Below are 22,394 nucleotides of genomic sequence, written 5' to 3'. Positions count from 1 at the left end.
TCTAGAACCACCTCATGATGGGATGGCTCAGTTGATTAGTCTACTGACAGTAATATTTACATACTAGGCCATCGGCTATTATTCCAGATGATGCAGATTTTTTAGCTGAAATGACTTGTACGGAATTGTATCGCTTGGACTAGAATCCAGTATTGCATGTCCAACAGACCTCTAAGCGAAAAAACATGTATAACTGTGTGTGAGATATCAAACAGTAGCATAAAACATTGCTCCCAGCAGCAAAGTCCTGATGTTCTGTTTTGATAAATTTGGCAATTGAGAAAAAACAGTAGAATCTGCTCGTGCCCTTGGAAATCTAAGCATTTCCATGGCTGAGAGCTCAGTGTTCTAGTACTGCAGAGTTGTGCTGCCTTTTAAGCGCTTCACTGGTGAGTCAACTGTGTGTTTACTGCTAGTTTTGAGGGGGAGGTTCCTGACTGGGAGGACCAGAGAGACATTTCTGTAGCATACTGATTTGGAAAGAAAAGGCCAAGCTGCTCAGAAGTACAGGATGTTGAAAATCCACAAGGAGAATTAACAGGCATAGTGCAGGTGAGTCGGTGAAAGTGGTCCAGGATAAAATGTGTGAATATGGAAGAGATTGTTGCAGTCTGGGCACCAGACTGTACATGTGGCATACCTTGGGCTTACCTTTTTTTTTCCCCCTAGCGCTGTTCCTTGAAATTCTCAGAAAATCTTCGTGATTTCACAAAGATCTGCTCAATTGAAAGTGGTGAAGAGTATTATCCAAAACATTTTGCAGAGAAAAGGAAGAAGATATAGATGAAGAAGAATAAGCAGTGACAGGGACTAGAGGAAATAAAGGTTCTGAAAATATTTGGGATGGAATCTAGTAACAAAATGGGGGAATGAGGAATTTAAAGTCACTGAATCCTGACAATGTGTGTCCTAAATGAAGGACTCATTTTGGTATGTTAAATGATGATTGCAACCTTGAAAATGACTTTCTCAAGAAGAAATCAGTAAGAGAGAGCTTGTTGAAAAAGTGAGCATGCAATCAGCAGGGTGTTAAGGAAATTAAGGAGTAATTATGCAAGTGACACTTTCTGCAGTCTCCGAGAACTGAATTTGCAGTAGAGACCAGCACCCCATGCACTTAAAAACTATTTTCCCTAAAACCAAAAATAATCTTAAGGCTTTCTGGCAAGTTTTAGCCTCAATGGCTGGTAGAAGGATGAAGCTGTATGATGGATTGCCCTGCCAGAGGAAGTGTCCTCAAATCCAGTTGTCCTTGTTTCCCGAGCTCATAGGCAGGGCTGCCACTGCCTGCTGAGGAGCTGCTCTTTCCGAGGACTTCCCCGGGCTCACGGAGTGGCCGCAGCTCTGCTCGTGAGGATGTGCACCCTGCCTTCTCTCCCTGCCTGTGCTCAGTGGGTCCTGAGGCAGATGCGGGCATTTCTAGCCCGCTCTCCTGGCACTGCTGGTCTCTTGAGTGTGTGATGTGATGTGATGTGATGTGATGTGATGTGATGTGATGTGATGTGATGTGATGTGATGTGATGTGATGTGATGGGGAGAGGGAGCACCTCCGTCAGAGAGGGACTGACAGTCCTAGTGGGACAGCCTTGATTTCCACTTCCCTGTCTTTCTCACTTGTGTTTCCTCACATGCCTTAAAGAAGGTGCAGACCTCCTCCTAGACATGTAAAGTAGGCAATACTCAATGCTGTGAATAGACCTAGGGGAAGATTCCTTGCATCTGAGGTTGCAGCACTGTGCTCTGGGTAAACAGGCCAGCCCTCAGCAAGGTCTAAGAATGGCTCAGCTTTCTGTAAGGCAATGCCAAGTCCATGCTGGAAAGCAGGGCTTGAACAGCTGGGTGGCAGAAAGGAAGCCCCTGAAGTGTTCAACGTATATAGGCCCGGTAGGAAAGGACAGCCTTGGTCTGCAAAAGGCAGGCTGCTAAGAGGGGAGGTGGTGGAACCCCACCTTACAGGGCATTGTCTTTGGTCTCCAACTTTCTCTGCTGTGTTTTTTCATAGGGGTTAAAGGGTTGTTGTTGTTGTACCATCGCTGAGTGATTCCCTCCCATGAACTCTTCCCTTCTACTTTACGTATACCCTAGCATCTCCCTCACGTTCTGCACAGCGATTTATGCATGGGTGTATCGTGACTTCTGAATAATAACTCTGGGAACTTGTTTTCTCGTGTTTGTGGTTTGCTCTGGGGGCTCTTGCGTGACTAGGCTACTGGGTCAGAGTACCTGAGAAGCTTCTGACTCACCAAAGGTCCCCAAAATAGCTTGGGACCATTTACAGCTCCCTGATATTGGTCTGTACCATCCAGCAACAGGCCAGAAGAGCGACTGCTCTCCTGGGACTTTGGAGACCTGGGTCTGAGTCTCATTATTGTCACCAAGTCTTATATTTTAGTATTGGGAAATACAGACTGCCTGGTCTGGCAGTGCCTCCAGTGACATGAGGTCTCTCATGGCGCCGTGCATTTGCCGCTCAGCCTGCATCCTGCATACCCAGGCATCGTCTATTGTCCACGGCAGATGAGAGCCACCAGGAATCCTTGCTGCTCACTGCTTTTATGGGCTGCTCCGGGCAGGAGCTGGGGGACTTGCATCTGCGACTTCATTTCACCCTGAAACCATCTGCATTTCAGCAAAGCTTGTGGATTTGTTGGGCTCCTGACGTAACTCCAAAGCGTGAGATATGGAGCTGAAAGCAGTGTGTCGTTGTAGGCCGTGCTGCTGCTGCAGAGGTCAGCCCCACCAAGGACTGGCTGCGGAGCCAGTGGCCTTGCCACATGCTGGCATACTTCTCTGAAGGAAAGCCAGGGTTTCATGAGTGACATGAAGACTAACCCAAGTATGAAAATTCTCTCACCTCGGCGGCATTTTTCCTTGTACTCCTCCTCAAGTAGCTGCCTTCTGGCCATTCTGGTGGTGGCTGGTGTGAAGGAGGCTGCCCAGCTGCCCCTTTCCAGCATGTGGACAAAGCAAGTTAAAGCAGTTTCCCTCTCGTGCTCTGGTTACCCTGTCTCTGCTCTTCCTGGGAGGTGGCAAAGCCTCTTCTGCCTAGTTTCTCTGGAGCTAACACACAGCTTCGTAGCCCCATGCTAAAGCAGGGCACAGGCAGTTTCCCTTCCACTTCCATGGCAAAGCTCCAGCTAACTGAACTGGGAGACTTTCTCCCCCTTTCACCCTGTTTCACTTGCGAAACCTTTAGGAACCAGAGCTTTAACCCCTTTCTTTGCCTCTGAGTAATCTGTGTGTGCTGGGCACATTCGTCATTCACCCCCTTGTCTCAACAGGGAACACTTTCGATCGGTGGCAAAGAAGTGACCCTTGAGTACACTCCATGCCCAGAGTTTTGGCGCTGCAAACGTGTAAGTATGCGATCAGAGAGCTGTGTTGTGCTTCCCCTGCTGGCTCTCATGGCAGTGGCAGGAGAGACAAGCATACTTGCTCAGTGGCTTAAGATCTTTAAGAGTAATACCTGTCCTGAAGCTCTTGCCTCTTCTAAACTTCTGTGGTTTTCCCTACCTTGTTTCTGGTACCACCTATGAGTGCATGTTGCTTTGGTACAGGTAGCCAGTGTTTTATGCACAGAGCAGTTTTGTCCCTGTGCAGTGGTTCCCTTTTAACATGGGGAAAATAGTGTGTGGATCCTTTCTCCTTAAAAAACAAAATGAGACAGTGATTCTGCCGACCAGAATGGAACAGGCTTTCACTCTGGTTCACATGTGTAACCGCAAGTGTCTTCACTGCCCAGGTAACCAGAGCTTTCACCAGCCTAACAGTGCAAACCACTCCTCTGCCTCACGCAGGAACCTGTGATCTGGATTTGAGTGTAGTAAGTGCAGCAGGGAAGGAAGGATGGAAATGAGTCCCAAGTCCAGGCAGCAGTTAGTACAAATTGGAACTGACCCATTCCTGGGGAGGCACAGTTGCCTGAGGGTCAGTTTTGTTCCCATGCCCTTCCCACGGTTCTCCCAGAACAGGCGCTTTTGGCTGCTGTAGGGGAGAAGTGTCAGAGCAAAGGGCAGGGTTGTTGCCTGCATTCCCACTGACTGCAGACCAAGAGGTTGCAGTGGGGTGGGAAGGGATCAGTTCTGGTCTGACTGCCGCCTTGACCACTGGATCACAGTGGGCTACAAAGACCCTCATCCAGGCTAATTGGATGCATGCCAGTTGCCAGCAGAGTCATTGCTCGGCACCTCATCCAGGCTTGCAATGCTCCAGAGATCAAGTAGAGACAGTAGTTTCAGGCAGTGGTTTCACAACAGCTCTCAGTGCAATGAGAAGTAGCTGGAGTATACGTCCCTACTGTTGCTGTGCACAAGCATGGCCTGAAAGAGCCTTCTCATGCCCCAGCACATTTGCAGGGCTTTAATTAGAGGGAAAAAAAAGGTATGAAAGAGAAGCAATGCATTTACAAAGAGCTTGAAGAGGAAGTTAGGAATGCTGTGTTTGGAGAGAGCTGTGAAGACAGGGCACTTGGCTCTTTCCACAGTGGCTCTGGGTGGGATAACTATCTGAGCCCGTACAGCCCTGCCCCTTGGTTAGCAGACACCTCTTCACTGATTCTCCGTGCACAGCAAATTACATCAGTATCTGCAGTTTAGCTCAGATAAGGACTTTGTCACTGCTTTAGGAGTGAGCTGAGATTAGAGAATACAAAGGTAACTTTGGATCCTTTGAAACAACAGGGTGGCTAGCAGTATGGTGCCTGGCATGGAGCTTTTTGGTCCAGCATCACTTGAGGCGGGGGAAGGGTGAGACTCAAGGACTAGTGAAGTACCTCCATGGTGTGAACAAATCTGTGTTCAGAAGTTGTGTGAAAATTGTGTTCCCAAGGCAATCCCAGTTGTGAGCCATGTGAGCATTTCCCTTCCATTCCAGCCAAGGCTCCTGCTGCCATTACCCATCCTGTCTCTCAAGCTCTCACTGTAACTTTTCCATGGCTGTTACTTGCTTTCTGAAAGCACTGCAGAGTTTGGCCTTCTGGAGTAGGTTGTACCCACTACCTTCAAAACATGACTTCCTCATGCTGTCTGTCTTCCGTTGCAGTGTAAGGTGTGTACTGTGGGCTACAGATCTTCCTGCTCCTATTGCAAGCTTCCAAGAGATGGTAAGTATATCTTGTCTCCCTGCCTTTGATCGGTTAAAAGTTTCATCTGCCCTGACAAGTAAGTTTCTCTTCTGGCTTCCCTGTGGCATCCCTCTTGGTGGACTAGCTGAGCACTGTGTAGGAGAATTATTAATTGTGCTTCATTTAGACCCTTTTCCCTGTCCACACTAAAGATGTTGCATGGAGATGTGTTGCTACCAGGTTTTTTGTTCTTGTGAGGCTTGGTGAAGAGGTGTCTTGCTGCACAAGGCCTTCCCTTCCCATTGCTTTGGTGTTGTCCTTCATCCACAGAATTACAGGTTGTGTGTCCTCTAGGGCTGTGAGCTGGTACTGCTGGCTGTAGGTGAGATGGCTTCTCCTCAACCCACCTTCCTTGGGAGGTGCAGCTGCATGTTTTCAGTGTTACTCTTTTGAGGCTCTCAGATTAGAGGTGAATCCAGGACTTGAATAGCTGAACTCACCTCGCTGACTGTAAGAAGTGCATGGAGAGGAGTTCTGCTTCTTCAGGAGCTTCTTCTCACCCCACCAACACCTTTCCTTTTCTTGGGTGGGAGGGTGTGAGAGCCAAAACATGCTCCCTTGAGGAGCTGATTTCTTTGGGATGAGCAGGTATTCCAGGCACTCTGTAAGCTTTGACTCTGTATCTTTGAACAGATGTTCTGCATTTCTTACCCACATACCCCAAGCAGAAGGGCATTGAAATAACTGCTGGTGCAAAACTCTTTATTTACTGAACCACTGTCCCCATCGTTGTGCTTTCCTTGCACTGTGGCTCCTCCATCAGTGTTATGAAGGCAAAACTCGCATAGCTGGCCCAACACAACCGTGGATTGTAATAAAACTGCCAAGGAGCAAATTAAACAGAGCCTTTAAGATGCTGTGAAGACAGATTGTAGTGCATGCTTCTTACTGACCTGGTTTTGTTGATTGTGAGAACATGTGTAATAAGGTAACCTCTCTATGACTGTCCTTTAATTGCCAGGTGAAACAAAACAACTCTCTAGGCATATACAGGCATTACTGCAGCTTTGCATGAGTTCTTGCGTGCTTTGTGACTGATGGTCTTGAAATGGATTTTAATATGCCTCTCTTACAGGGAGCAGAGCAGGCCCAGAGTCCAGAGGTGGTTCTGAGGGAGAGGATGCATCAGCCGAGCAAGAATTCAGTAAGAGAATTGCTCTCCCCATCTCTGGGATCATGCTCATGTCTGTTCAATTTGCATGGGCAGTTTTCACAGGTGCACGTGCAGACTGGTTTCATATGCAAATTTTACATGAGGTTCTGCTCATAAAGTGTAGCCAAAACTCTGCACGCTGCAAACTGCAGACAAATTAGTATGGGCCTGTCCAACATGAGCTGTGCTGACAGCCAAGCAAGTCAGCGTGAAGCTTTCCCAACATTTACATGCAAAATGGTTGTGTGTTCTGCCATGCTGCCCACTGCCCAAACAGAACAAGAGTGGGCAGGTGCTTGGGGGGACATTAAAGAGTGAAACTTTGCTGTGCCAAGTCTTGCACTCTTGTTTCTTTCTCTTTGTGGGAAGAGGCTTCAGCAGCAGGTACAGGGCTGGTGATGTCTGACTTTGCAGGCCCACAGCTTTGGCTTCCCTTTCCAAGAGCTTTAGAAACTCAGGTAGGGATCTCTTTTGAAGTGAAGCCAGATGCTTCAGAGGTCTTCAAGCACAGAAACGTGATGGGATTTATCTTCTCTGTATTGCATAGCTAGGCTGGGGGGCAGGGTGTTTCCACATAATATCTGCCTCATCTGAGTGACTGCATTTCACTTAGTGATCGTAGGGGTCTGCACCCAGTTTTCTTCTAGCATAGAGATAGGGTGACAGTTACTGGTTGTTACAGTTACTATGGGTGTTGAGGAATACATCAGGCGTAGTAAGGATATCACTGCCATGTAGATTGTCCTGGACATGGGTGGAACATATCCAGAACCATCCCTGATTAACGTTTGTCCAGGCAAGAACCAATCCTAAAAGGAGGCCAGAAAGGCTCTTGTCTCTGACAGGAGAGGTCAGGTAAAGCAGCCCAACATGAAACAAGGCAATGGAAGGATGAGCAGTATCTAGCTTGTCCTTTACACAGCTTGTGTCTGCAGAGTGTTAAGACACAGAATTTGCAAAGGGCAGAACAGGTTAGCTTTTTATAAGGGGTACTGCTTCAGTGGCCAGAAAATAGCAGAAGAAAAATACATGCTGAAACACTCTATGTGGAACCATTCAATTTCTCCTCTCTAATAGCAGAGACAAAGCTTGAAAAACCTGAGCAAGAGATATCAGGACAACCAGGATCTCCAAAGCAGCCTCTCCAGCCCTCGGTTCCTGCTCCACAGCAGGAGTGCCAGCCTCAGGAACAGGAGCCAAGGAAGAGAGATGAAGGGAGAGAGCGACGGCCCTCACAGGAGAAGAGAAGGGACGTGGACCGGCATCAGGAGCTGCCTTCTCAGAGAGAAGCAGAGGAAGCCACACCGCAGGATGGTGGAGGAAGCAGAAGTGAGTGGCACAGGGCCCAGTTTTGGATTCATCTTACTTGCACTCCATGAGGCCATCTGCAGAAAGGGCAGCATTTCACTAAAACCTCTGGAGGCTGTTTCCATGTTGTGCAAATCATGGCATCAAGTAATGGTGGGCTGTCCAGCTCCAAAGGTGCTGGCGAATTGCCTTTAGGAAAATTAATTCAGAGTAAGCTGGCTTCAGGATATTATAGTTAACTTAGCACAGCAGCAGAAGTCTCTTTGGCCAGAAGTTACCCTGGGCTGAGCTCCTCTGAGGAGGGGCCTACTTTCTGCTCTGTTTTCTGGGAAGGAAAGGGTAGCAATTGGAGGCGGTACTCTGAGCATCTTGCAAAGTGGAGGAAAAAAAAGCGATGGCTTTCAGAGTCAACTGTACAAAGCCATGCTGTTGCTTTGAGTGGGTTTAGTTTTACCTGTGCTATCACGATAAACTTAGGTCTGAATTATCTTTTTTTACAACTTTTCTTTCCTGGCCACCTCCCTCATTGTGCTTCACAGCAATTATGCTGAAGCGTATTACTCGGTTCACCCCACCAGAAGTGATTGTGGGGCTCCTGGCCCCATATGTGCGTCTCTCCACATCCAGCGTGCGCATCATGAAGAACAAGGCTGGCCGGATGGGGCAGACCTATGGCTTTATTGAACTTGATTCACATGCTGTAAGTAGTTTCCTGCTTTCACATGCTCCCCTTGTGGCATATATAGTCTGTAGAAGTAGAGAAACCACAGGAATATAATAAATAGCTGTACTTGTGAGGCAGCTGCCCTGGAGTGAGTCCTCTCTTCTGCTTGTCTGGCTAGGTACAGGGAGTATCTGATACAGCTGTTGCTAAACGGCTTTAGGAGCCAAAGATTGTCTGTTGTCACAAGCTGTAATGCTGAGTGAGTTTATTGCCTCAATACGTTTCTTCGTAGACCCTCCTAAACTTGAACACCTCTTGCACAGATATTTTGTTTGCAGGGAACTTGAATTCAATGGTTTCTGTCTGCAGAAGGCAAGAATCTTAATTAACAGACAGTCCCACGTTGGAGGGTTCACATTTTTCTCCCGGACTCCATAGCTGTGCTTTGGCATTGGGTGTTCACCAAAACTCTTTGGGGCAACAGCAGCCACGGTGCTGCATTGTCTAGCAACCCTAGGAGAATATAGTCGCTAGCTGGCTGCTGAAAACGGTCATAGGACAAAGAGAGAACCTAACAGTGCATTTATCCTTTTTGTCGCATCCTAAATACCTTTCACTAATATTTAGACAAAAGTGTTGTATTTCCCGTCCTACTATGGTCATCATGTAAGCACAAAGCCTTCCTTTCAGGCAGACTGGATCTGGGAAATGGGCTTACATTTCCTTCTCACGGATGTGAAATTCTCGTTTCCTTTTACAGGAGGCACTGAGGTTGCTAAAGATACTGCAGAATCTGGATCCCCCTATCTGCATTGATGGACGTACGGTGGAAGTGAATCTTGCTACAGGGAGGAGAAGGTATAGACAGACGAGGCAGTAGGGTTGTCCTTTGTGTGATTTGCTGCGAAGCTAGAGCTGTGTTGTCAGACCAGGTGCTTAAAGGTTGGCACATGAATTAGCACAGATGTTCCTACAACCTAAAGATATGTTGGAGAGCTGAAGGCATTGGAGCTAGAAGAAGCTTCAGTGATCAAGCAGTGTAGGATTAATCGTCATATTGCATGGCCTCTTCTTGTTGTCCAGCCATCAAATACTATTGTGAGGGAATTAATGGGTTCAGCTTTTTAAAAAACAGTTGGAGAGATTCATTTTTGCAGACACAGCAGAGAGTGTGTTCGTAACTCTTGTGGAGACAGTGATCTGCAAAGTCTCTCTGTCTCCTGAGACGGACACAATCCAACATGCGGCCAGCAAAGATGGTCTTTCTGCCTTTATTGGTCCTGCCGATCATTTTGAGTATACTGAGGTTAATGGGAAGCCAGATTGACATTAACCTGTAACCTTTATCTCAACAGGAATGACTATGGGGAGCACGGTGACAATTCCTACTATGGCCCGGTAGGTCTGCGCAGCTTCCCTGCAGGTAGCTGGAAAGGGTGGGAGCACCGAGGGTGATAGGCCTGACTTTGTTTGGCTTTTTCTCTTTGGGCTGCTGAAAGTTCAACATGTTTGAAGATGGGATGATAATGCTCAAGTGTGCTCTTCACTGCTACTGTGCCCCTAACACTGTTTATAATGTGTGTAGAAGTGCAAGTCAGAGTGCAGATGCTGCTTGAGGGAGTTCTGGGCAGGATTGCTCTATACCACGCTTTTACAGAGTGACTTAACTGATGACTGATCTCAGTTCCTGGAGTGAATGTCTCTTCTCTAGTGCTTGTTACTAGACTACAGGGATCTTCCCGTACTGAATGGGCTGGAGGCTTCGATACGGATTGCCATGAGCACCTCATTTAAAGACTCATGGAAGCTACAGAGGTCTTGTGCTTTGCAACACTGTCCATTGCTCTGTAGATTAAAAGCTCTGTCTGCTTGTGCCCTATTTAGGGCAGCTAATTGAGCTGTTTTCCTGAACTTTGGGCCTGTGAGAGGGAGGAGAAGCAATATGATGTTTGTCAAAGAGTCTCTGTTTGTGTTATTCACTTACTCCAGGGCAGAAGGGGCATGAGAGACAGGAGGGGCGGCGAATCGCAGAGGCGCACCAGAGCACAGTGTAAGTTAAGCTCTGCCTCACTCCTACTGTGGAGACTTTTCTTCCTTAAAAGGGCACTGACATGTAGAAATCAGTCCAAAAATATTTTTAAAGGCTAAGAGTAGGTTTGTTTGCTACACCCACTTCTGAGTTCCTTTGCCAACTTTGTTTAGTCACATTTTCCTATCTGATGATGTGTTTCTCTCTACTCTTACTGTGCAAAACTACATGCAGATAAAGGAAATTTACTGTGTGCTTTTCCTTGTTGTGGTAAACTGATGGGATAAAATCAGCCTGGCAATTACTGGATGAGAGGGAAGAAAATACACTTTATGCAGCAGTGCCAGTAGCTGGAGGAACACTCCTGATTGTTTTACTAACTTATACGTAGTATCGCTGAGCTCTGTCTAATAACACTTTGGAAATTAGAAGCATTCCTCACATTATGGGCCTGCCCTTAAGGCCTTTTGCTTTCCCTATAGAAACAGTTTGCTCCCCTTTCTTGTTGGGAGCTCTCATGCACCCACAGAGGCGGAAGGGATGTGAGGAGTGTCATCACTTTAAACAGGAGACTGTTTGAAAGAGTACAGATCTTCCTTGTTCACAGGGGTGGGTGGACACAGAGCCTGGTACTCATTACCCCATTCTTAGGAAATTACTGAATTTCGTATCTTTGTCCAGTCAAGTGTTGTGGTCTGGTGATCTCAGCACGGCCCTTGTAAGTGTGTTTTGATGTGGAGGTTTTGCCAGAGGAAGTTCTGCCTTTGGAAGATTGTGGTGTTAACTCTTGTCTCTCTGTTCAGCTCCATCAGATGTGTCCACGTACATTTATGATCCTGAAACTGGGAATTACTATGATCCCATAGCTGGGACATACTATGACCCCAGGACTCAGGTGAGTGCATGGGAAGGAAGCTTTACACATAGTACGTTCTTACAAACTGCCCTTCTCTGGAGAGATTTTGCAGCTAGATCCTGAAGACAGGCCAGCATGGGACAGCACAGAGGCGGCTTTTTTTCTCTTGCTCAGTCCTCTGACCTGTACAAAAGGGATGCACATTCCAAAATATCAACTTAATGAGAGGCTAGGAACCCATTAGCTGTGTGTTGAACCAGTTACTGTAGCTGCTGCTTTGGCCTCTGAAGTCCTGCCTTTGGAGGGTTTTTGGTCTCCTCTTCATTGAGTAGACTTATGGGCAGAGCATTCTTGACTCTCTGTATTAAAAGATGGGCAACAGAGCTCTGTTTTCATCTGTGGTCTCTTTGCTCCCCGACCCCAGCCAGCAATAGGTACAAGGATGCCAAAAAAGAACCATCAGCAGAGGTTCTCTGAGGCTATCATCTTGTTTTCATGATACTGGAGATGTCCGTGTTCTGGGTGAGCAGGGTAGTGCTCTGATGACCTGGCTATGGTAGACTGTCTTCTGCCTCAGCAAAGTCCTGAAGCCTTTGCCCTCAGCTGTCTGAGGCTCTGCAGTCCCTTCTTACTGTGCTGGTCTCCCCAGCCCAATAAGGACAATAAGCCCAATAAGAAGATTGCAGGGGTTTGGCTAAGTCTGTTCCAAATGCCTCTTTCAGAGAGAAGTCACGATAGACCGAGAAGCCTGCTCATCACCTACAGAGAGCAGAAGGCGGCGGCATGGAAGCCAAGAACGGACAAATGAAAGGAAGGAGCCGTACAGCAGGGACAACAGGGACAAAAAGGAGAAAGGGAAAAATACTTCTGCCAAGGTAAATCCCTCCAGGTGTCAGAATGATCAGAGATCTGAGGCCAGGAGGCTGAGGTAAGAGAGTTTAGAAAATAGAGAATAATTTGTAGAGGATTCAAAAAGCGAGGGACAGTGAGAGACAACGATGAAACACATGGAGTCACCAACAGGCCAGGAATGTGGTTGCCGTCTGGCGAGGTGGGAGTAAGTTCCTGAAATTTTTCTCTTGTGACATTAAGTCAGGGCTTTTCACCCCTTCTTTATGGTAAAGGATTCAGAAACATCCAGGTAACCAAGACACACGTTTCGTTCACACTGCTGAAAGCACCCAGCTATTGTAACAGAGCCAACAGAAGAATAGCAGAGATGTTTAAACATACCAAGTCAGATAATAACAGAGATTCAGCTCTCCCCTAACCACAGTTCCTGCCTCCTCCAAATATCACAGACAGGCAGGAAGATGAGGCAGGCGGTGCAGCTGGACTGCAAAGGTGAACCGAGATCAAACGCAGATAGGAGTCTGTGACAGACATCCTGTACAGTCCCTGCCAGAGTCCAGCCCCAGTCCTGGGGCAATGCCCTTCAGTGCTGCTCCCAGTGAGCAAATGCTGTCTCCCCAACGTGGGGAGCTGCTGGTTGGGAGTAGCTGCCCATCCATTTGAGCATGGATGCTTGGAGCAGGATCTTCCACAGCAGTGCTGTGATGCTGACTGGGCCCAAGGAATGCCAGGAGAACTGGTAGAAGTGACTGAGCCATGAATGCAGAAATTTTGTTTCCTCCTTGCCTGTTGGTTTGGATACACTCTGTGGCCTGATGACTCCTGGGTAGTTGGGACCTGAGGGGTGTGATTGTCCCTGATGTTGATACCGAGCCAGCCAAGAGTCTTATCTACTATGGAGGATGCCTGCTTTCAAGGGCACTGATCTAAGAGAAACATGATGTTGTCTGAATGGAGGGTGAAAGCATCTCCAGTAGAAGTCCTGCTGCCATTTTTCCTGGCTGCCTGGTTTCTGTGGGTGCTCAGAAGTGGCCCCCTGGCTGCTGTGTGCACTCTTGGACCCCTGTCCTGCTGATGGCCTAATGCCCGATCTTGGGTTTTTCAGAATGAGCCTGGAGAGGAGAGGTTCTTTGCAGAAGATGTCTTCAAAAAGCCATTGCCTCCCTCTGTGAAAAAGGATGAGAGTGCAGGCCTGGTAAGATGTTGCATAGCACTTGTCTTTCTCTAGTCAAGCATGAGTAGCTAATGAACTGCTAAACAGAGCATCTCTAGGGCTTCAGACCAGTTCTCTGTAAAGCAAGTAGACGTGAAGCTTCACCCCAGCCTACTCTTTGTGCTGCTGAGCGTACAAGTGAGCATCGCAGTCTCATCCTGTTGCAGTGCTGGGTGACTGCGGTCTCTGGTGTTCTCTGTCCAGTATAAGGAAGATCCTGGAAACACTACGGAGCTGGTTGAGTCTGGCCACGTTGTTGTCCTTTCCACTCCCCATGTATAGTACTTGTGCTTTGCCTCATCTCTCACAGGCAAGCAGAACTGTAACTCTTCCTGGAGTGGTGGGTTTCTCTGCTCCCATGCTGGCTGGCTATGGGGGTGGCTTTGCACCTGGTCTCCATGTCCTCTGTGCACACACAGGTGTCTAAATGTGACCTGGCCCTGCCCCAGCTCCATCATTGGTCTGAGACACGGTTGGGGCCGCTGTCAGCATCACAGTCTAGCAGAGAGTGAGAGTGGAGTAGGCTGGAACAGCATGGTGAGCTGCTGCAGCTGTCCCTGAAACCAAAGGCATAGCTCCAGGAGAGCTATGAATTCCCCCAAATAGGAATGTATCCCACCAAAAGCACCACCTCATTTCTGCCAAATGCCTGGTTTCCTTGGAGGCCTGTTTAAATGGGTGCTTCACTGTTGTGTGCACTGAGTCCATGCTATGGCAGTCTTTAACACCTGATCTTGACTGTTTCAGAATGAGACTGGGGAGGAGAAGGTCTCTGCGGAAGACGTCTTTAAAAAACCATTACCTCCTTCTGTGAAAAAGGATGAGAGTCCAGCCCCAGTAAGTGTCTCCATAGGATTGGTTTTTGCCTTGTTTGAGCCTGGGTAGAGGACTAGGGAGGCTCACCAAAGCCTGGCTGTGACCTTGGATGGCAGAGGTGCCAGCTTCTCTTGCTAGAGAAGGGAACATTGAAGATGGAATGGCGAAGGTAGTTTGTTTTATGACTCTGAGCTTGTTTGCAGGCTTCTAGCATGGGGAAATTTAATACCTGCATTTAAGCAGGGTCTCCTCAATCAAGCAGTCCTTGGGCAGAAAACTCTTCCAGCTGCCTCCAGACTGAGGAAAGCCAAACCTCACCGATCTCCATTGCTAGAGGAAGTGACTGACAGCAACTCCCTGCCAAATAGCCACTGCTTCAGTCAGCTGCTTGTGCTTAGGTGTGTGGCAGATGGGGAAAGCCTGGCACCAAAGCACAGCCTGTCTAGAGAACAGAAGGCCTTCTACCCTGTGGTGATTAAATGCTGGCCAGTCAGCTTCTTTCCATTCCCTGCCTGTGCTGCTGGGATGCTGCTCTCTGGCTCTTGGGCTGAAACGGAGACAAGTCATGGGCAGTTTGGTTGGGGAAGCAGAGCCCCGCATGGCAGGGCAGGCTTGATGCTACAATTTGTCACACTTTTCTGCCTCTTCCCTCAGCCCAAGGTGGTGAACCCTCTGATAGGACTTCTGGGAGAGTATGGAGGAGATAGCGACAATGAAGAGGAGGAGGAAGAGGAGGAGCAGTCACAGGCGCAGTGGCTGCCGCCTCCCCACCCACCAGCACAACGCGAGGAGCAGCCCAGGAAAGCCAAGGCCACTGATGACAAGCTGACCGACTGGAACAAGCTGGCCTGCTTGCTGTGCAGGAGGCAGTTTCCCAACAAGGAAGTGCTCATCAAGCACCAGCAGCTTTCCAACCTGCACAAGGTATGGGGGAGCTGGTGGCTGGGGGGCTGCATGTGTGCTGCAAGCTGCCTTTGGCTCCACAGCTTTGTGATCTGCAGGGAAAAATGCGATGGTTGGGTGGGAAGAGCTGTGCTGAGTTTGACACAGTAGCGGGCAAAGTTCCCGTCAAAGCTCTGTTCAAAGCATTGTGTGAGCTTGCTCCTGCTGCGGGAGTGCTATAACATCAAGGTGTGACTTTTTAAGCTGTAGTGAGATAGCTTTGGCTTGGGGAGAGTGGGGTGCTGGCACACACGAGTGTGATAGCAGTAAGAACTTAGCACATGCCTCCCCGTGTTCTGTGCTGCCTTTGAGCTCTTGCTTCTAGGAGGGCCAAACTGCACGCAGGTTAAAATAGGACTGGTTGCCTTCCTTATCGTGGAGAGGAAGGGCTTCTGGCCTCCTTGGGCGAGCAGGTAGTCTGGGCTGCAAGAGAAGCTGTTGCGTCTGGTATAGTGCAGGTGCAAGAGCATGCTGCTTTACCTGTACTCCTTACGGGTGGAGCAAATGACCCTGACAGCTTGTATCCTCTGTTGACACTGGCTTCTGTTTTCCTCCTTCCAGCAAAACCTGGAGATACATATGAAGATCAAAAGATCTGAGCAGGAACTGGCATATTTGGAGAAGAGAGAGCGTGAGGTGGGTCTGCGGTGGCGGGTTGTTCCCAGGCAGACCTTCCACTTATGCACCTGTATCTGCAGTCTGGGCATCAAATGCCTTCCAAAGAGTCTGAGACTGAACTGTGGGCACACTCTGCGTTTGGGCCTGTAGATAGTGCTGTGACTTGTAAGAGCAGGTCTCCCTCCTCCCAGAAGGGTCTGAGTGTGATTCTGTTGCCCTGCAAGCCAGTTGGGCTAAGTGGGACCCAGATTTCCACCTAAAATTGATGCGGTGTATGGGCTGCCGCTGCCTGTCCAGGAATGGGAGAGCTGTAACTGTCTGTTGTTCGGAAGGTAGCAGAGCTGGTCCCAGTGCCATAGCTGGAAGGCTGCGACCACAGGTCTGGGTCAGCCCAACAGATTCCATCAGGACAGAATAAGTGGATTGTGGGTCCTAGAAACATCCAGGGTTTGTGAGTCCCCAGGACAGACTTCCAGCCAGCTGAAGATGAGATGAGACCTGGCTGCAGAGCAGTCTCCTGTGGGGTGTTGAATACTTCATAGCTCCCATACTTACTTTGTTCTTTCTGTTATGAAGGGGAGATACAAAGACAAAGGAAATGACCGGAGAGAGAAATTCCAGCAGATGGATTCACCAGAGAGGAAACGACTCAGATACGACCGAGACTCAGAGAGGTAATGGCTGCTCTTGGTTGGATCTCTTTGGGGCTGCTGATGCCGGGATGGCATGTGTGCTGCTGGCACGCCAAGGCCAGGAATTCGCCAGTGGGGTAGATCTGCAAGAGTAACAGCCAGACGGGCTGTGATTCTTGTGGGCAGAGTTCCTCAAAGTGTGAGCCTGTTGTGCTGCAGGACTTCTCAGAGAGGGCAGGAGAGAGAGACAAGCTGGGTGGGTGAGATGGGGGGTTTCAGTGTGCCTGGCCAGGCGCAGGGAGCAGAATGCAGCCTGTTCCCATCCACCTCATCCTTAAGGCACTTGCTGTCCTCCTGTCCTGGCATCTAGCCATTGAAAGAAAGAGCAAAGCTGTGTTTCATCTGTTCCACTGACTCAGAGGAATGCTAGGAGCTGTTTCCATCTTATTCAGAGTAGGTGGAGGAAGAAAGTGCGTGCTGTGCGGAGCTCGCAAAAGGCCTGCCTGCTGCAAGCTCGTGTGTTCCAGTGGGCTGAGGAACTGCTAGGCATGTGTTGAAGACAAAACTGGTTATGTGCCTGTTCCCTTCTGGTACAGCACCTCAGAAGGAGACCTTTCCTCCATGTCTTGCAGTTTAAAAATCTGCATCTTCTCTTTCCTCTATTTTCCTGGAATAGCTGTGGATAAACTAAAGCAGTTTATGTGCCGTGTCATCAGCAGCCAGAAAGTAGAACTTGCCTGAAGGAAGCTATTTTTGTGCTGACCGGTTTTCAAAACTATGGGTTTTGGTTAATGGTCTTGGATGAGTAATGCCCAGGTGGGAGAAAGGGTGTCCGAATCAACACTGCATCTATTGAGCTCAATGACCACAGCACTGGAAGAAAAGAAAGATCCAACAGAGCAGCAGGGATTAGACTTCACTTTCTAGCTATTGCTGAAATTCAGATTAAGAAATGCAAGCACAGAACACCTCTGGTTTGCTTGTACCATAAATATTTTGGAGCCTGAGCTCATTTCCTGTGCCCTGGTGTATTTTCCTCTGAGGTGGGACAAGGAGTTACATGGTCAAAGGTGTCTGCGTCCTGCACACAGAATCCACTGTTGGTTTCCTTGGGCGGTGTGCTTCTTGCAAGAAACTTGGGTATCCCTCAGGAGAAGTTGGAATGTCAACAAAGTTGTTATTAGCAGAGCTAAAAATCCCTAGCATGTGTTTGAAGCATTGCAAAACCGGACAATTGATTCTGCCTCTTTTGCAGTGACTATGACCCAAGGATTGACAGTAACAACAAAGGGAACCGAATGTTGCAGTCCACGGGGTGGAAAAAAGGCTTTGGTCACAACCAGCAGGGCACAACATCACCAATGGAGGTGAGTCCTTCTTTCAAAACACATCACTGTCCTGCAGCCGGTACTGTCTCCCAGGGCAGCTGGAGGGAGTTCCCAGCCGGAACAAGAGTCAGGCTGCAAGTCTCGGCACCCGCTTGATGGAATAATATGTGTGCACTAATTAACTTTGCAGGCTGGGAGGGGCTGCAAGTATGTTGGCAGTGGAAAAAGGTTAGAATTTCTATGGATCCGGAGGGATTGAGAAAAGAGTAACAGTGAGCAGGGAGGCTGTGAGCATCTGATTAATACCTGCCCAAAGCCAGGCTGGAGTTTGAGCAGGTCACCAGCTCAGTGCTCTGCAGCCACATGAGCTGGGGGAAAAGGTGAACCTCCTCTGGGGAGGCACGAACACAGCCAAAGCTACAGGGCACGTGATACTATTTGTCTGCTCTGCTTGTGAGGCTCTTGCTGCCCCTCTGGACTCTGGACTTCGGAAGGGAGTGCCAGGGTAAGTCACTTGAGGAGGAGCGGAGTCCCCAGCAGCAGAGGGCTTCAGGGGTAGGCAGGGCTGGGTAGATTCTGCCTTCTGGGATGGGCTTGTCTCTCAGTGGACCTTAATTTGCTGGAGAGGGTTTATCTGGCAAGCGGCCTGGGGGAGGGACTGCTCTCCCTTGCTTAGGAGCACGTGAGCAGCACCATGCCCTTGCAGCTGCAGTCGCTCATCGCGGCGGGTTTCTCTCCTGGCTGCCTCACTGTCGTCGTGTCAGTGCTTCGCCGAGGGGCAGGCAACTTGCAGCACAGCTCACGTTGCAACATTCAGCTTGCAGTCGACTGTATCATTAAAGGCAAATATTTGAGGCTTCATGACGTGTGTTTGCTTGAGCCCACACACACGAGGCAAGATTCCCTCTTCAGTGCAGACAGCAGAAACCAGCCCCAGCTGTTGCTCAGTCCTCAGGCAGAGTTTCCTGTAGCCATAAAATGGGCTTTGTCGAAGAGCCAGCTCCAGCGATGCGCTCTGGGAGGTCTGACGTCCGATCATGGCTCCCTGGACCAGATGGGGGAGCTGATTGCAAAGCATGGCCCTTGTACAATTCCTGTAGAGGCCTGCCAAAAGAGCCCTAGAGATGTGCTTTCTTCCCGCTTCCAAGTCATGCTGGGCAAAGCCATGTGCCCACTTCAGCCCCACAGGACTTTAATCTCTTGGCCTAATTGATCACATAGCTGATATTCAGATATGTTGGACTTAAAAGCAAAGAGAAACTTTCAGCCTTGGGTCTGCTCTCCTGGGCTAACTCTAGGCAGGTATTACTGAATAATTCAGACACTGGCTGCAAAAGCCAGTCGTTAAAAACTGGTTGAAATTCAAAGTGAGCTACCAGAGCCCATGGGAACTCTATTAGAGGAGAGAACAGCTGAGCTTGTGCAAATGCAGGCTAACTGCAGACAGCTCCCCGGGAGCCCAGCTCTTGCTGGCACTTTCCTTTGCTCTGTTTCGATCCTCACTCGCACATGGCTGCCTCTTGTCTGCCGCTGCTGCCTGTTTTGGCTGCCCGCTCCCACCCCGCCGTGTGCTGGTGCTGGTCTCCGCAGCCGATCCCTGTGGTTTGATGTCTCGCCCGGCATTTGCTGGCTGTGTTTTTGTTGCCCGCAAAGGGCCGATAGTTTCTCCCAAACAGCTTTTGGAGGAACACAGTGCACTTGCTGTTCCTCCTCTCCTGGATCCACGCGGGAGCAGTCAGCTGTCCTGAAGCAGCCTGGGGGAAGCTTTTTCTTTATGGGCAGCCGGCGAAGACAAATCACTAACACAAGCTGTGTCTGTTTTCAGGCAGAAAATCGGAAGAAGGGCCCTGGCCTGGGGGCCCAAGGGAAGCCCAGCAAGAGGCAATCCAACGAGACCTACCGCGACGCCGTCAGGAGAGTCATGTTTGCCCGCTATAAGGAACTTGAGTGAATGGTGGACAAAACCCCAAGCCTGTCTCTCCATCTCTGTCTCTTTCTCTCTGTGTCATGTTCTCTTGGGGGTTTGGTTTTTTGGTTGTTTTTTTTTTTTTTTTTTTGAATTGTTACAGGTTTTGCTGCTAGAATTTTTTTAAATAAAACTGAAAATTTGTCAGTGCTTGTCTCTTGCCTAAAATGGCATGTTTTAAAAGCATGTGATGCTTTGGAAGATTCCCATCGTGTTTTGCTCTCTGGTGATGGGGCTTGTGGCCATGTCAGTGGGGCTGGGACAGGTTTGGTCACTGTCCTGCAGTGCGTTCCCTGCCAGCTCAGGGACAGATGTTCCTGGTGCCGTGTACTCGTGGGTCAGGATGTGACCTGGCAGCAGGGGACAGCCCCAAGGCCTGGGAGGAGTTCAGGAGCCGAGCATGGGGAGGGCTGGATCTGGTGGCAGTGGTGTTGGGGACCCTCGTGGGGGCACAGCTGTGCTTGTCCAGGGTGGCCCGAGCCGTGCAGTGGCCTGCAGGGGACTGTGTTTGTCAGAGGAAAAGCCATTTTGAGCAAGCACTGCTCGTGCAGCCCGGGAGGCGCAGAGGCAGCTCCTGGGCAGGAACACGTAACGGGGGTGGTTTGGCCGAAGCACAGTGAAAGCGTGTGCACCTGTGAGTGCGGCAGGGACCGCGGGTGACAAGGCCGAGCATGGCCCGTATGGATAAGGACGATGCTGATGGTGGTGGCCAGTGGGAGCAGACAATGTGCCAGATGGGCAGGAGGGTGGTGTCTGAGCTGCGGGGGCTGGCACCTACCGCTGCTTTCCTGCTTGCCCGGCAGAGAGCAGGTCCCGACATCGCTTTCAAATATCCCAAAGAAGGGAAAACTGGAGAGATAGGAAACTGAAGACAGCAAGATGTGGAGGTGAAGGGCCACCTGCAACAGCTGACAACTTCGACAGGGAGCAAAAGGCCTGGCCAAGCTGCACTGCCTTGTCTCCAACACAGGCAAGCCCAGAGAGGTGTGGGGGACTTGTACCCTGGGTGTGGGTGCTGCACCCAGTGATGGTGGAGGTGGGGGCAACCACTGAGGTGCTGGCGAGCACATGGGTGTGAGGGGAGGGAGTGTGTGTGCCCAGGGCAAGTCGTATCATTTAGAAAGGGTGCAAACCAGGGGTGATGGAACTCCTCAAGAGACTTGTTTTAGAGAACCGTGTGGAAGTTTAGATGGAGGAGGGGTCATTCTAATGCTTGTGTGTTAAAACAAAGGCATTCAGGGACCACATGGCACAACCAGCAGCCAGGAGCAGCTTGTCTGGGTCTATAGGTTGGGGAGGTCTGGGTAGTGGTGATAACGGTGCTTTTAATGGGCATATGGGTGGTGACCCTGAGCCACTGGGTCCCAATAGCTCTGTTAGAGGGGAAGTAGTGAGGAATTATCACAGACTAGAGCCTGAGCGAGTAATGCAAAATCTCAAAGCATAGCAACCCTTCACACTCCTTCTAGTGATCTCCAAACGAGGGCAAAGATTTTGACAAGATGTGCAGAAGGAGGCCCTCGCTGTTAGGGAGGTCTGCAGCCTGGGCAGCAAGCCAGGGTTCGGTCCTCATGGGAGTCCTGGGCTCCTGGGGACGAGCTCCCTACAAGGGAGCAGTCGTGGTGGCACGAGGTCTGGAGGAGCAAGCTGGTGCTCTCGAGTCTGGAAATCATTCATGCACAAGGGGGAAAGAAGGGTGACTGTGACAGCAGACCATTTTCAGCAGCACTGGAGGGAAGTGGGGAATTTGGGAGCAGATCAGTAGCTGCTGCGCAGGCTGTCCTGCGCCTGGGTGTACCGGGCACCTGCGTGTGCCAAAAATGAGCACCCACAGGGCATCGTTCCCAAGCAAAATAGGAGGGAGCCTTTACAACCACCAACTGCAGGAACGCTTTATCTAATTTTATTAATTTGCTAAGTGGGTACATCCATCTTAGTGAAAACCTGTTAACGACTGATGATACGTAATTAATTGGGAGATAATAAAACAGATAAATGTAAGAGCAGCTTCCTTTGGACAGATGGACCTCACTAAATAATGTATGTTTCTTGGCTTAGCTTTGCCTTCGCTCGTTTGCTCGCTTGTAGTCAGCGTGATGTGCATATGTGAAAGGAGAGGCAACACAGCACACTCCTTGTAGGCCAATTGCCAGGGCTCAAGTCAGGAACAAGAGAGGAGCAGGAACAGACTGCAGTGAAAAGAGGAAAAAAAATTAATAAAAGCCCCTATAATTGCAGGGTGCATCTGTCTCCAATCAAGAGAAATCCTTTTTCTCTCTGTGGAGGTAGATCTACCTCCTGTTAGTTATATTAATCATAGAAATACTAGATTTGTTGGCTTCCATTATTTCGAGGATCATAGTAAATGGTTGTGGGAAATCAGGAATATAGCTTGTGGCTTAAGATGTTGGAACAGTACAGTGTTACTCAGAAGTGTGGGATTTCAAGGGGACGTGCTGTGTGTGGCTTGAAAACGCCACTTGCCTGGACTGAAGAGAGTATCCCAGTGCCGGCCCATGGAAAATCAAGGTAATCTCTGCATTTGATATTGGCTTAATTCCTCATCCCCAGGGTAACCCAGCGAGTCCCTCTGTGTATTCCCTTGAAGTTGTGCGTGTGTATATAAGGTATGCACATATATATACATATATACGTAGGCATGATGTCCGCCCATGTTGTGCGTCAGCCGGGGGGTATCCAGGATTAGGGAGTGTGGAGGAGCCCCCCACTGGGGCTGGGATGAGGCGACTGGAACGAGGTTATTAACAAACTGGAACAGATAAATAGAGTAAGAAGCTAAAAGCATTAAAAAGAAGCACCAAGCCAGAAAATGTCATATCCTCATAGGAAAGCAGCAGCACAGGTGGCGATGTCGAAACCCTGACCATTTATCAT

The 22,394-nt window shown here is 49.3% G+C and overlaps 1 protein-coding gene across 5 annotated transcripts in view; it reads left to right on the top strand.

The window, feature by feature from the left end:
- The window catches only part of RBM6 (RNA binding motif protein 6), a 59,690-nt gene extending 40,053 nt beyond the window's left edge, over positions 1-19,637 (top strand). For 4 of the 5 annotated variants that reach the window (XM_087743320.1, XM_087743318.1, XM_087743323.1 and 1 more), the window contains 17 exons: positions 3,282-3,356; positions 5,041-5,101; positions 6,198-6,266; positions 7,353-7,604; positions 8,123-8,283; positions 9,008-9,105; positions 9,603-9,645; positions 10,237-10,297; positions 11,080-11,171; positions 11,855-12,007; positions 13,090-13,179; positions 13,945-14,034; positions 14,668-14,937; positions 15,517-15,591; positions 16,150-16,247; positions 17,461-17,572; positions 19,359-19,637. In XM_087743320.1, coding sequence (XP_087599446.1) covers positions 3,282-3,356; positions 5,041-5,101; positions 6,198-6,266; positions 7,353-7,604; positions 8,123-8,283; positions 9,008-9,105; positions 9,603-9,645; positions 10,237-10,297; positions 11,080-11,171; positions 11,855-12,007; positions 13,090-13,179; positions 13,945-14,034; positions 14,668-14,937; positions 15,517-15,591; positions 16,150-16,247; positions 17,461-17,572; positions 19,359-19,484 — 1,926 coding nt within the window. In that variant the 3' untranslated portion in view covers positions 19,485-19,637. The remainder of the gene's footprint in view (positions 1-3,281; positions 3,357-5,040; positions 5,102-6,197; positions 6,267-7,352; positions 7,605-8,122; positions 8,284-9,007; positions 9,106-9,602; positions 9,646-10,236; positions 10,298-11,079; positions 11,172-11,854; positions 12,008-13,089; positions 13,180-13,944; positions 14,035-14,667; positions 14,938-15,516; positions 15,592-16,149; positions 16,248-17,460; positions 17,573-19,358) is intronic. The other variant, XM_087743322.1, reaches the window with a different exon arrangement.
- The last annotated feature ends 2,757 nt before the right edge of the window (positions 19,638-22,394 follow it).

This window comes from Nipponia nippon, unplaced genomic scaffold (assembly GCF_047370975.1).
Source record: "Nipponia nippon isolate SJK-2023a ecotype South Korea unplaced genomic scaffold, ASM4737097v1 scaffold_9, whole genome shotgun sequence".
Taxonomy (NCBI): domain Eukaryota; kingdom Metazoa; phylum Chordata; class Aves; order Pelecaniformes; family Threskiornithidae; genus Nipponia; species Nipponia nippon.
This window is presented reverse-complemented; position numbering and strand designations above follow the sequence as displayed.